Below are 14338 nucleotides of genomic sequence, written 5' to 3' on the forward strand. Positions count from 1 at the left end.
TTTAAATCACTCCAAGGTGCTCATTGGCTATATCATATTTTCTAAACGAGAAGGCACTTCTTTGGATCCACTGGGAGTCTTTAAACACTGTATTGGAGTGTTTTGTTTTAATTAACTGTGATACATTTTTCCGGTTCGGTCATCTCGATATCGTTATTGTTTTTCTTAATAAAATGCGAAAAACAATACATTGGCTTTTTTCATCCGAAAATTTTCCAACGGCCTACGATTTTGGTATAGTTTGTATGCGCACATGCAATATCGCTGCTGTTAATTGAATCAGTATCGCTTGTTATAACACTTGATATAAAAAAAATTTTGTTGCGGCATGTCTAGGCTTTAGATAGTGGGATAGCATTAATTGAAGATCCGATGTTTTCTAGAGAAGCTACCGATTCCTCTGTTGTTAAAACTCTTGTTGAGTTGGCGTTGTACGCTGTCGTTTGATTATGCATATTTTTCATTGATAGAATAATGACCGTTTGACCAGAAACACCTGATGGCCTATTTTCATGCTCGATTATGTGATTTATATACATTGTTTCAGGGTCGCTCTGCTGCAGAGACGTTGCATTATCCATCATTTCCATTGGTAAAACTGTATCCTCCTGAGCTAGGAATCTTGATGAGTTATCCATACCCACAGTTTCTTCATTTGATGGATAGTACACCGGTGGAATTATTTGGTACAATCGCAATTGAACTTGAAATTATCATGGGTACTGCAACCTCCGCTAGACGTGGATATATATAGATGGAGCCTATGAACAATATGATGGAATGTATTTCAGTGATTCAAATAGATCAGATTAAATAAAATATTCAACAGAAGCAAAGATGGTTTGACAAAAGCATTGAGAAAAAATTGAATAAACTTACCCGAACAATAATTTTCCCTTCACTATTGCGTTTTATGCATTCTCTGAGAATGAATTATGAATCACAGCGCCACACCTTGACAGTGGTAAAAAAAAGCACATGATATTTATGCAATGTTACTGTCGTTTCCAGACCTATAAATACAACCGTGGATGATACATATTGAGACGAAAGATGCTTTCTCTACATGTGTTATGTCTTCAACGTTTTCCCCTAAATGACAATAATTTTTGAAAACTTGTTTCAAGAAGATTTTGAGTACTTTTTTACAAAAACATCGAAGTTTATATTACTGGTATATAGTGAGTCCCTGTGAACTTTAATATTTCTGTGAAATGGCATGTGGGCCAATTATTTCATTTTTTGGTTCTGCGTGTTATATATGAATTAACAAATTCATTACTGAAGTCTTCAGCTGCTTATTTCTGAACAGGTCGGAAATTGCTGCGTTCGATACCAAATGCACAGATACGTCAAACAATTTTGAATTACATTACCTTTTGAGTGCGCTGTTTTTTGCTTTCCTTTTTTTATTTTTGGCGTAATTAATTTGAAAAGTCTGTGGTGCTTTATCTATTAGTATCAAAATGTAGACCTAGGGGGAAAAAAGTTGGGACAAGTACGTTGATGATCCCTTATTTCCTGATCATATCACGAAAAATGTAAAAAAATTCCATAAAAAAAATTATCAAACCATGTGTAAGTAATTTCAACAGAACAGTTGGAAAACAATTTTACAAATCATGAAAAAACATATTTAAAAAATACAAATCTGTAATTATTTTTTAAAGTGTCAGACAAATTCAAATAATACGTAAGAAATAAGAAACCGAAAAATCGCACTTGAAATCATTTTGGAAACCGATGCCCCATTCTTCTTTTCTTATTCTGACTGTTGAATCAATTGAAAAAAAAATTCAATCTAAGTTACGTGCGGCATTAAAATTTATGATATCAATTCGAGGCCAAGTACTTAATAGTAATTCGGCATTTTTATTCATATGGGAACCATCAGGAACTTAATGAAGTTTTAATGAAACGAAAGACTTATTATTTGAGTTACGTGCAGCACTCAAATTTATTATATCAATCAGAAGACAAGCGTTTTATTAATAAATTTGAGTTTTAACATTATGATATTTTTCTAAGAAGCATTTAAAACCAAATAAATAACATCGAAGGTATAAGTAGACTACATACAGGTATGGCGCCCCCCACTCCTATCCCCACTCCTTCCCCCACCACAACACCCACCCACTCCAAGCTATTTTTTCCCACTCCACAGGTAAATAGCTTGGCGGCCAGGTGCGAGGGGGGAAGGAGGGGGATAGTGTGAGAAGTACCATACCTGTATGTTTTTCTACTTTATTCTTTTTTTCTCTTCGGGAGTAGAGGGTTGAATACATTTATATTGTTTTTTATTTATGATGATGATGGTGATGGTGATGGTGATGGCGATGGTGATGGTTGACGTGATCATCGTAAATAACTATTTACGAAAAACACTTTGGTATAAATCTTTTCTTTATTATTTTTTATTTATATTCAATTGGAAAATCATAACTGCATTAATGTGATAGCATTCAATTTCGTTTCTTCTTCTTCTTTCTTCTGGAACAGAAGAATGAAAAAGAAATTTTTTAATTTTATTTTTCTTATTTTTTTTTGGATCATGTTTTTATGTTGAAAAAAATTGCATTACTTACGGGTCTTCTATTTCATTCTCATCGTTCTCGGATAGCACCACTCTCTTCAGATTATTGCTCAGCTTCTCCACATTTGGGGGTCGTGGCGAGTCAAAATCTATTGGAATCAACTTCCATTTATTTTCTTCTTCTTTCTCCCTGAAATAATTAAAACGGATTGATTTATTAGTGGAATTTATAATCAATATCAAAATTTGTGAATTTGGGAAATAAAAAATTTGCAAATTTGGGATGATTGCACAACGTAAAAACATTTGAACTTAATCAATATCAAATAATTTTTTTTACCCTTTATTACATTAAAATTATTTCAATGAATAAATTCATTGATTGTCTTTCTATATGGAAAACAATAAATATGAACTTACTGTTTTTCTCTCTCTTGAATAACTCGGAGTTTTTTTGAAAACAATATCAGTCCATGAAGACGGCTCGAACTTCCTTTTCCCACAGATAACAGTTTCTTTTGCTTTCCTCCGTTTCCTTAATGCTCGTGAACGGGCAGCGTTTTGACGGGCTTCATCGTCGTTGACCGCTCTCCGATAACTCCAAACATTCATCTTCGGAGCGGCATGAAGTTCCGGAGTGACGTCATCGTATACCAAGTACACCCGTCTTTCTTCATCTGTCACCTCTACCCAAATATCTGGTATTGGCCAGGGGTCGGATGGAGACACATAATCCTCCTAACAAAGTTTTGGAAAAAAAACTTGGTTCAAAATCACGTCACTCATTTCCTGCACTTACACATTCACAAACACTATACGAATTCGCGAGTTCTGTTTTATTTTTTTTCACTTACGCAATGTCTCATGTTTTCTACTCGATTTGATCACTTCAAACACTGGACTGCTAATGAAGTAAAAATCATCCGAATGAAAGGGATGGACACCTTCCCCCACTCCATCCCAATGCTGAATCTGCAGTTTGATGTCTTAGGTATTGTAACAAATTTAGTGGTTCTTTTTGAAGTAAAACTTCTATAGGCGCGGTGGGATTGGGGGGTAAACTAGTGAAAATCTTGTTACGGAAGTGTGTAACGGAAATGCTATGAAAAGTGTTAATGCGCATGCGCATGTACATTTTCGTTCTTTCTCACCCTCATTGCCATGGGCTCGTGTGATTGGACGAGGCGAACGATAATTGAGAGAGAGATATACGTTGGTAGAGATAGAAAAATCTAATACGCAGTGTAGGCCCATCGCCCCCACTTTTACATTTATTCTTGAGCTCTGACTTGAAAGTATTGTAGGAGCAAGAGAGAGAGAGAGAGAGAGAGTGATGGGCACGCACATTTTCTTTCTCTGTTTCTCTCATTTACGCAGTGTTAGTGCGTTAGCCTGCTTTACACGAACATTGATAGAAGCCCTATAGGAGCAAGTGATAGAAATTTCGCGCGTATATTTTCTTTCTCTCTTTTTCTCACTGCCAGTTCATGAAATAATATGTATATCTCAGTAAAGCGTGTGTGAGTTTTGAGTTCAGTAGCTTTAAACGAACGATATTAAATCCAAGCACGAAACAATAAAAATAAGTGATTTTATAAAAATTTTTAAATTACAATAATTGTAACACTTTTTTACTAGAGAAAGTAATCCTCTACGAAAAACCACACGAATTTCATGTTTTTTATATACATATTCAAGTACACAGCTACTGAATATAATGTTATATGTCGAGATCTTTGAATTTCAACCCATAAATGACGTGACGGGCGTTGCTGCAGTACAGCACACACCGATAATTCATGACGTATCATTCAACTTGATTTTTTATACTTGACTTTTTAAGAATCTCAAAATAAAATAGCACTGTTTCTTTGTAAAAAGAAGTCTGAACTTTACTAAAATATTTAAATTTAAACTTTATTTAAAATATTTTTATCGAAAAACTGAGGTTTTTTCACATAAAAATGACTACGTTTAGTGTTCCGAAAAATAATTCAGGGGTTCGATATTTTCAACACGAGAAGTTAACGATTGCAAATTTTCTAATTTTCAAACCTCTATAACTTGGAAACGGCTAGACAAAAAAAAAATGAAAAAAATCATGAAAGCTCATAGTGACACGTACTTTTGAAAAGCATTGACTATTATGCATAATTCAGACCCTCCAGCATAAATTAATTCCATAATTTGTGGAATGACCCAAACATCTGTACGTTGCGAAAAAGTTTTACTTCAGTTGTGTGGTCTAAAGCACACTCACTTTTTTTTTATTTATATATATCTACGAAACTCAATCTCTCACAAACTTTTTTTTCTCTTTTTTTTGTAATGGATTTCTTCTTGTTTTATTGCGATAAAGGTTCTCCACAATACAATATTCCATATTTCATTGATAAATTTGCGGCACAGGATATTTTAATATATATTTGAGACAACATGACAAAACATTTACACTCTTCAATTATTCTTATTATACAAGAGAAATAATTCGAGATTAAATTCACTCTATATCCGTACTGGTATACAAAACGAGATAATAAACATAAAATGAAGCGTCACACAAAAATTCGAAATGAATTTACACTTTCTCAGCGGTCTTCTGACTTCGCTTTAATTTTCTAGGAGCATATCGTATACAAAAAATTCCGCTCATCGAAATTGGCGAAGGAGGTTCTATCGTTGTTGTCCGATGGTTTCGATGTTCTTCATTTGAGCGTACGATAGACAAAATTCCGAGCCTCCTTGCGTCGAATTTCTTTGTCGGCTCAGCTACGGTGATGAAGTTCTGATGAAGCTCAGGAGTTATGTCGCAATTTGAAAATTGGACTTTCAGCTAATTAAGAAATTCTCTTTCAATTGCGCCCAAAATCAGCATGATCGGTGGCGTAATTGCTGAGAAAAAACTTTGCATGGGCTCAAGGTTATGCAAAAAGTACCAACACATTTACGCAGCTGACGTATCCGTATATGGTTTCAGACCGATACATACAAGGGCTTCTTGATGCCCATCATAACCAATCACCGGTGAGAATCTATCCGTCTCGACCAATCGCCGATGAGAAAGTTTCTGATAGTCCTCAATGTTTTCTTGTATACCGTATGTTATCGTCTGTTATGTTATTAGCTGTTAAAAAATTGGAGACAAGTACATTTATGTTTGATGTCACCTGGACAGTAGTCTCAGTGAAACCCTATGAGACACTCATGTAGTTCAAAACACAAATGCACGATGATTTATAAGAAGAAGTTGTTCGATCTGTTCTCTCGAAACTTGCTTTAAATGAGCAATTCATTACTAAAGGATATAAAAAAAACATTTCTTGAAATTCGATGAAAAGTGATTCCCTAGTGTATTACTATATACACTTTCTTAAAAAAAAAATTTCGATATATCAGAATGTAAAGCCTCTATCCGTTGCAATGGTTTTGTGGAATGTGGAATGATGTCCAAATTCAAGTGGGCGTGTAACGCCAGCGTTAATGCTAGTTCCATAAAAATAACGCAGAAATTAACGTCTAGTTTGATTTTTATTTGAATGAGCAATTTGAATGAAAAGTGATGGGCCGGACAAGTACTTTTAGCACATATTTAAACATAATTTGTACCGATACGAAATCGACGTCGAATATTGTGAATACCAGGGGATCCTGAAAGTCTGAGAAGAATCGATTTTCTTCTAAGTAAGTCTCTGCCACCATAGAGTAACAAATGACTTTTACCTTCGATGCGATTTTTTTTTGGATTTGAACGTTTCTCAGAATAATTTCATATTGTGAAAAATTATGTATTATATACTAATAAAATACTTATCCTCCGATTGATGCCATAAATTGTAGTGCTGCACATAACTCAGATGGTAACTTTTTTGATTCACTTGAACTTTCTAAAGTTCCGGGTGCTTCCCGTAAGATTAAATTTCTCACGTCCTATTTAAATTTTTTTTTCCCTTTACAATATAATTACAGATTTGTATTTTTTTTTAATATAATATTTTTTCATGATTTGTAAAAGCTTTTCTTAATTGTTTTGTTGAAATTATTTACAATTGGTTTCGTAATTTTTTTTACATACTATTATGTTTTGAATTTTTTTCACTCGTCATCCGATGTACTCGTCACTTTTGCATTTATTTGACCACGTTTTGTTCCTTTGAACCAAACGTTTTTCACGCATTACCATGATTTAACAGATTCATTTTTTTATTCATTGCGTTTGAAATGGTTTTTTTTATATCCTTTAGTAATGAATTGCTCATTTAAAGCAAGTTTCGAGAGAACAGATCGAACAACTTCTTCTTATAAATCATCGTGCATTTGTGTTTTGAACTACATGAGTGTCTCATAGGGTTTCACTGAGACTACTGTCCAGGTGACATCAAACATAAATGTACTTGTCTCCAATTTTTTAACAGCACTCGTGCTGTTACTTATGGTTTGATTTGACTACTTTTTGTGCACTGTGAACTTGAAAAAATTTTACAGGATATTGGAAAATCAAATTCTTCATATTAGGGCACAATATAGATGACATTCTGTTATTATTAATTCATTTTTTGTTCGTACCAAGAAATGCACACTACATGTATGAGTAACATATGTAGGGTTTATTCACTGAGACTACCGTTCAGATGTAATGATCATATTATCACCCATCAGAGTGTACTTGCGAAAAGACATTTATTGAAAAATTTTTTAATTAAAATTATTCCCTGTCTCATTGAAAGAGATATCAAAAAAAAAAGAAACAAAATTTTTTTAATCAAATTACGGCTAATTTATTCAAAAAATTACAAGGAATAATAAATTTCGATGTCGTTAAATAACGACAGGATTTCAATGACTAAGGCACTCGAATCTTTTTTCAAGATAACGCGATATTGATCGATTGGAATAATTAAATCCAACATAGGGGGTCACCCCGCATGGCCGCCGAATTTTGTAGGGTTTCTTCGCAATTTTCTTGCGGCAAAGAAAAAAACATAGACTTTTGAAATTTAAAGGGTTTATTCAATGGTATTTCAACTCGATGGTAGAATTTTTTAACTCTGATATCTCTGGTAGATTCGGTGTAAAGCTACTCCACAGGAACCCATATGTTTCTTCATAGTCTCCACGATTCTAGGGGATCGGTTTATCTGAGATCAAAAAACCAAGGAGCGTTTGGATTAGTAAAGCAGTGGTTATCACCTGAATTAAAATTATACAGAAATATTAAACATTGAAGGATTTTTCCGTTTAGAAAAACCTTATTTCAATTTTTCAAAATGTTGCATAGCTCAATAATCCTTCAATTTCGATATTTCTGTATGATTTTAGTTCAGGCAATAGCCCACTGCTTTACAAATCAAAACGCTCCTCGGTTTTTTGACCGCAGATAAACGGAACCCCCGGGAATCGTGGACACCATGGAGAAGCATATGGGATCCTGTGGATTAATTTTACACGGAATTAACTCGAGACATCAGAGTTAAAAAATTCTATCATAAAGTTGAAATACCAATGAATAAACTCTTTAAATTTTAATTCTGTGTTTTTTTCTCGTCGCAAAAAATCGAGGAAACCCCAAAAAATGCGGCTGCCATGGGGGGTGACCTCCTCAAGCCGAATCAGTTTTTTTGAAAATAAAAATCGTTTTATTATGCATGCAAGTTGTTTTTGGTATTTTAATACCCACTAGGGTGGTAGTTATTTGGGATCAAATTTATTTTACCCTTTTCGCCCCCTAAATTGGTTCGAAATACATAAAAAGTAATGCTGTAATTTTGTCAGATTTGTAGAACAATGCTCAACCCTCGACCATGGGGGTTGAAGTTTTCTGTTCATAATACATGGAATTTTTCTGCGTTTGTGGTCACGATTATACTGTGGGCCTCAACACATTTGGAAAATCTTGAAATTTCCATAAATTGTTTTACAAGCATGTTGCTACACGAAAAAAATTTTCAAAACTCCTACCCTTAAAATGTTGTATAGCATCACTATAAGAACCCATTAATGCGCAAAACGACAATTTTGGACACACAATTTCAAGTACGCAGTTTTAATTAAAGAACAAAATCTGATATAGGGGGTTTTTGAGAGTGCTCTTTCAGAATCTTGCATTTATTTTGTAAAATTAAATCAAAATCTTCATTATTTATTCGTTTTTAATTGAAAAGTCAAGATTTTCTAACATTTTTTTTTTCAAAGCGATTTCCCTTACTGTTGCTGCTCTCAAATAACCATATTATCGCCAGCAAAGATGTTCTTAAGGTCTGACGAATCCAGAACACTGGTTATAAACACTTTTTTCTTACTCAGTTTTTGCATAATGGCGGCTTTTGCAAAACAGCATGATGAAAATCTGTATGATTTTTTTTCTCGAAAGTCTTGACATAACAAAGAAATGTTCCAGAACAAAAAGTATTGAGAATCTTCTAAAGAATACGTGTGATTTTTTTCAAAAATTTTCTAGCTATTTTACCACCCTAATACACACATATACACACACGCGGGCATATTTTATTTCGAACTTAAATTTTACTTTGTTGGAATTGAAGTGAAAACTCTCCGTGATTATCAATTTAGTCCTTTTGATGAAAAAATTTCCACCAATGCAAAAAAATACTGATTGCCTCAGTTTCGATTTGCCAATAGAAATTTTGTAATCAAGCACTTTCGAATAGTCTGTTATACGTTTACAGACAATGCGATTATACTGCCTTTCTATATTTTTGTAGTCCCTGGCTCTTTTTCGTCATTCCTGTTTTGGGTTATTTTATTACAAGACGATGCCGCGTCTTTAGATATTCTGCAATAACAAACATCGACAAGTCTGATGATACAATCAGAGAGAGAGCTGATGAGAAAGAGCGAAGGCATGGATTTTTATTTTTAATGTTTCAGAATCCGGACTACATCTCAAGATATATATAGAAAAAATCTAACCTTTCTAAATATTTTTACCATCAATCCGAACGTTGTTGACAATTTTCGGTTTTTTTTCCGTTACACAACACTCTTGGATTCCTCGGTCTTTATCTCTTTCTTCTTCACTTTTTTCTCACCACTTTCACTAAAACATTGTACTGCTTTTATTTATTTTCTACAGAACCGGAAAAAATTGGAACAGTTTCGATGAATTGTAACATTCGCGATCTTTATAACCTCATTTAGTTAGCATTGAAATAACACACCATACGTCATATCATAACGGAAATATATAGGTATATACTTGTACTACCGACCGGGATATCGGTGAACTGTCAAATCGCGATCTTTATAACCTCATCATCTATCAGCATAAACAACACACCATACGTCATACGACACGAAAATATACAGGTATATATTGGTATTATGGCACCAGAAAAAAAATATATCGGTATATAAAATGTATTATGGCACCAGATTTGTCACTAGATATAAAACAAATAAACATCAAAAATGTGTGCGAAAATCCGACCCATTTTTTGATGCAATTAAAAAATAAATAATTAATATCTCTTCAACGCGTCAACCTACAGAGTTCGATGAGGTCGCAATCGAAAGAAAAAAAATAATAAAAAATATGTCAACGTATAATATTCTCCGAAATGATATAGTTAATTAATTATTGAAGAAACAAATTTTGAAAATTTTTGAAAACAATTGGAAATGCTATCGCTCCGGTAAAGAGTCTCTGGCAGCAACTCGTCATATCTTATAAATGTACTTGTCTCAGAGTCGCTGCCGCGACTCTAGATAAAGTGATGGCGATCGTAGCCCCGAGGATCAACGGTGCAAAATTTGCAAATTTCGTTTAAATAAATAAAACATTATTGGAAATAGCAGTGGATATAATCAATTTTATGTTTTCATAAAAGAAGTTTCAATAAGTTTCGAGCCCAATTCACGACAATAATATCTATAATAAATAAAACCTCAAAAGTGGATTAATTGATCTCATACAGTGTACTGAGAGTGAGTAAAATATTGAGAAGTGAAAACGTGAATAATGTGTGTCGTGAAAATTAAGAATTATCTGTTCTACTTCGATATCGTAATATATACATAGATAGCAAATTTGCGAGATTTCGCGTCATGCTGACGTTTGGGGTTATGACCGCCGGAGTGCTGTTGCGTTAGCAGTGGATATAATCAATTTTATGTTTTCATAAAAGAAGTTTCAATAAGTTTCGAGCCCAATTCACGACAATAATATCTATAATAAATAAAACCTCAAAAGTGGATTAATTGATCTCATACAGTGTACTGAGAGTGAGTAAAATATTGAGAAGTGAAAACGTGAATAATGTGTGTCGTGAAAATTAAGAATTATCTGTTCTACTTCGATATCGTAATATATACATAGATAGCAAATTTGCGAGATTTCGCGTCATGCTGACGTTTGGGGTTATGACCGCCGGAGTGCTGTTGCGTGCAGAGTGTAGAAAAATAAAAGTGGTTATTGAAAAGTGGAAGGAATCGATATTATTAATGACGTGACTAATTAGTGTTGAATAATAATAATAATAATAATAACAATGAGAAAAAAAACGTTCGTTCATTATAACCTCTAAAACGTTCTTTCCAAACAGAAATTCTATGTTGTGTAATTACATTAAAGAAAGAGGTGGATGGTTGTGTGTAAACGAATTCAAATAAATTTTAAAAAACTTTGGTCAAGTAATTCAATGTATTGTTGTCATAATTTCTTTCATTTAGTTTGGCTGTGTTCACCGGTCCCATTTTTCCACCTCCTTAGCTTACAGTGTATTGTCATACCAATTTCTATTAGTTCTCCAGACAATACAAGAGATATTCGTATTTCTATTTCTTTATGTTGATTTCAACAGGATAATTTGAAATATTTATAACAAAAAGTCTTCATGATTGCTTGTTCATACACCCAAGTTTTGAAAAATCTTTGGGCCATGTAAATGCATAGATATATTCACTTGAGTTGTTACATGATATATTTGGAAATTTATTTCAATAAGTCATTGGGTGCTTAATTTTTATGATATCAAAATTTGTATCTTCGAAATGCAATGAACACCTCTAAAGTTCGACAAAGTGATGAAGCGACATGTATATTGAATATTTCCAGACCATGTTTGGGATTGGCATTGTGGGTTGAAAAATTCATGTCTGTAAGTCTACACCTGATCATTTTTGGATGTGATCAAATATTTTGTCTGCGGATAACCATGGAGACATACAAAATTACAGCATTTTGCTTGCTTCAACATGCATCGTATCTGTCACTTTTTTCTTTAATGTGTCATAATAAGTTTCAAAAATGTGGTTCAGGTAATTTTGAAGTGTTTCTCCCTATAGCACCAAAGTCTGTATAACGAGTACGTAGCAAGTACCTATGAACTTTGATATTTCTGTGAAGTAGCAGGTATGCCAATCTTTTAACTTTTTGGTTCCGACTGGAATATATTAACGAAGATATTCATTACTAAAGTCTTCACCTACTTATTTCTGAATAGGTCTGAAATTACTGTCTTCAGAAACTAATGCACAGATACATGAAACAATTTTGATTTCTGTTCTCTTTCAATTGCGCTGTCTTTTTTTCTTTTTAGCTATGGTGTAATGTAGTGGGATGGGGTCAGAGTAAGCCACTACACGCTGTTGCTGTATGTAGACGTAATTCTTTTATTATACTGCGGTTCTCTTATAAATCGCTTAGTAGACGGACTAGTTTCGACAAGGTGCGATCAACGACTGACTGCCCGGAGCCTGGGCTTGGATTCCTTTTCTAACGCTTAACGCTTTACAGTGTTGCCAAGTTACTCGTAGGCTTATCCCCATGGTCGTAATACATTACATTTCCCCCTCGACTAGTTCATGTTACACATACGACATTTTTCAAATTTGCATTGAGGATGCTTACTCGATACGCAGCTCTTTTACAAGATGTTGCTAACCTCGTATTACATTTTGAATTCTACCCTATCGCGAGGACTTACTAAATTCTATAAGGGTTTATCCCTGTATTTACAAATTCAAACGTTTTATAGGTTTGACTACCCGTTTTGGTCTACTATTCACGTTTAGGCTATCGTCGCGTTTGACATCTTTATTCGACGCTGAGATCAACGTGTCATTCCTTGATGTATTTCGACTTATCTCGACATTCGGAGCATTTAACTGCGCCTGATTTTCCTCGCATAAACTGTCTTTCGATCCTCGATCATTTTTTCCTTCGGGTTCTCCGTTCGCGATTAATTCGCCAGACATTTCCCCGGAATTTTGCGTTTTTTCTTCGCACTCTTCTTACACCCGGTGGTCAGTTCTCGATTGATCTGATACCCGATGTTCGGAACTTGGTTCTGAAAGCTCGTTTTCGTAAAAAGTACCGCTTTTCTTTAATTGATCTACGTGCCTCTTCCATTCCACATTTTCCTCTTCAGATTTACATAAATAATTTCTTTCTCCCAACTTTTCTTTGACCAAAGCCCTTCGCCACGTCGGTTTACTTGGATTCCTGTAACAACGGGCATATACTATTTCCCCTTTTTTAAACTTGATCTCTCGTTTGCCTCCAAAATGTCTAATTTGTTTTTCTCTCATTTTTTGCGATATCGTCTTGTTCAAGAATCCCAAACGCGTTCTGACGTTGTATCCTAATAATAATTTCGCGGGGGTTTCCCCGGTCGTACAATGTGGAATGTTCCTATACGTTAACAAATATCTACTTATTATAGTCGTCATTTTAATTCTGCTGTCGCATTCGTTTAAAGTTTTCGTGATGCTTCGTTTAAATGTACCTATCGCATTTTCGGCTTGTCCGTTTGTCGACGGATGATACGGCGCCGACGTTCGGTGAAGAATGCCGTTTAGTTCGCAAAATTTTGCAAATTCGTCAGATGTAAATTGTCGACCATTGTCCGAAAAAATTATTTGCGGCAGACCAAATCTCGCGAAGCATTCCCTTAGCTTTTCGATTGTATTATTAGAATCTACTTTGTTCATTTCGAAAATTTCTGGCCATTTTGAATACGCATCGATGATCAATAAATAGCTTTTTCCATGAAAGGGCCCCAAGAAATCTATATGAACTCTCTCGTAGGGTGCTTCTGCCTCGCGAAATTTGATCAGCGCTGCTTTCGGCGGTGCCTTAGCCGTCGACATACAGGCATTACAATTTTTGATATACTCTTCGATGTTTTTGTCAAGATTAGGCCACCAAAAATATTGGCGCGCTAACATTTTCATTTTGGCCATGCCAATATGCGTGCTATGAATTTCCGCTAAGAAAATTGCCCATAACTTTTTCGATATTATAGCTCTATAACCCCACATCACGATTCCATTTTCGATATAACATTCGTTTGCTCTATATAAGCATATGGTTTCAATTCGTTGTCGTTAATGCTTTCAGGCCAGCCGTTTCTTGTATACAGTAATACTTTACTCAAAACAACATCACGGTTTGTTTCTCTGCGAATTTGATCGGCTGAGACTGGCACGTGATCTTCGACAACAAAGTGAAAATAATCGAAATCTGCGTTATTTGCGTTTTTCTCAACTTGAAGTGGGAGTCGCGATAACCCATCGGCTCCGCCATTTTCTGTGCCTTTCACGTACGCGAATTTGTAATTTAAACCACTCAAGAATAGTGCCCACCGTTGGAGCCTACCGGCGGCCAACTGTGGCAATCCTTTATTCTCCCCGAATAGGGCTTGTAGCGGTTTGTGATCGGAATATAGTAAAAATTCGTTCCCGATCAAATATTGAAAAAACTTGTTCGCGGCCCAATAAATCGCCAACGCCTCACGATGAATAGCGGAATAATTTTTCTCTGAGTCTCTCAAGACTCTTGATGCGAAA

The 14338-nt window shown here is 34.7% G+C and overlaps 3 protein-coding genes across 8 annotated transcripts in view; 1 reads left to right on the forward strand and 2 right to left on the reverse strand.

Annotated features, from left to right (window-relative positions):
* LOC122413486 (membralin) overlaps positions 1-14338 on the forward strand; it is a 758197-nt gene that overhangs the window by 159340 nt on the left and 584519 nt on the right. For 4 of the 5 annotated variants that reach the window (XM_043423864.1, XM_043423866.1, XM_043423869.1 and 1 more), the window contains exon 2: positions 548-686. The exons of the other annotated variant lie outside the window; for it this stretch is intronic. The gene's annotated coding sequence lies outside the window, so the exon portion shown is untranslated. The remainder of the gene's footprint in view (positions 1-547; positions 687-14338) is intronic. 5 annotated transcript variants of the gene reach the window in all.
* On the reverse strand, positions 2437-3695 carry LOC122413490 (uncharacterized). 2 transcript variants are annotated; one of them, XR_006261560.1, is made up of 3 exons: positions 2954-3363; positions 2586-2723; positions 2437-2490 (listed from the first exon to the last, which is right to left on the reverse strand). XR_006261560.1 is itself a non-coding variant. In XM_043423873.1 (3 exons), the coding sequence occupies exons 1-3, from the start codon at positions 3397-3399 to the stop codon at positions 2703-2705; spliced, it is 351 nt and encodes a 116-aa protein (XP_043279808.1). In that variant the 5' UTR covers positions 3400-3695; the 3' UTR covers positions 2586-2702. The 2 variants fall into 2 exon arrangements, 1 of the variants encoding a protein (XP_043279808.1); XM_043423873.1 differs by lacking the exon at positions 2437-2490 and adding an exon at positions 3388-3695 and having other exon boundaries at positions 2954-3271.
* On the reverse strand, positions 12782-13732 carry LOC122413826 (uncharacterized protein K02A2.6-like). Its single transcript, XM_043424436.1, has one exon. It carries the CDS (start codon positions 13730-13732, stop codon positions 12782-12784), a length of 951 nt encoding a protein of 316 aa, XP_043280371.1.

The sequence above is a fragment of the Venturia canescens genome, chromosome 7 (assembly GCF_019457755.1).
Source record: "Venturia canescens isolate UGA chromosome 7, ASM1945775v1, whole genome shotgun sequence".
Classification (NCBI taxonomy): domain Eukaryota; kingdom Metazoa; phylum Arthropoda; class Insecta; order Hymenoptera; family Ichneumonidae; genus Venturia; species Venturia canescens.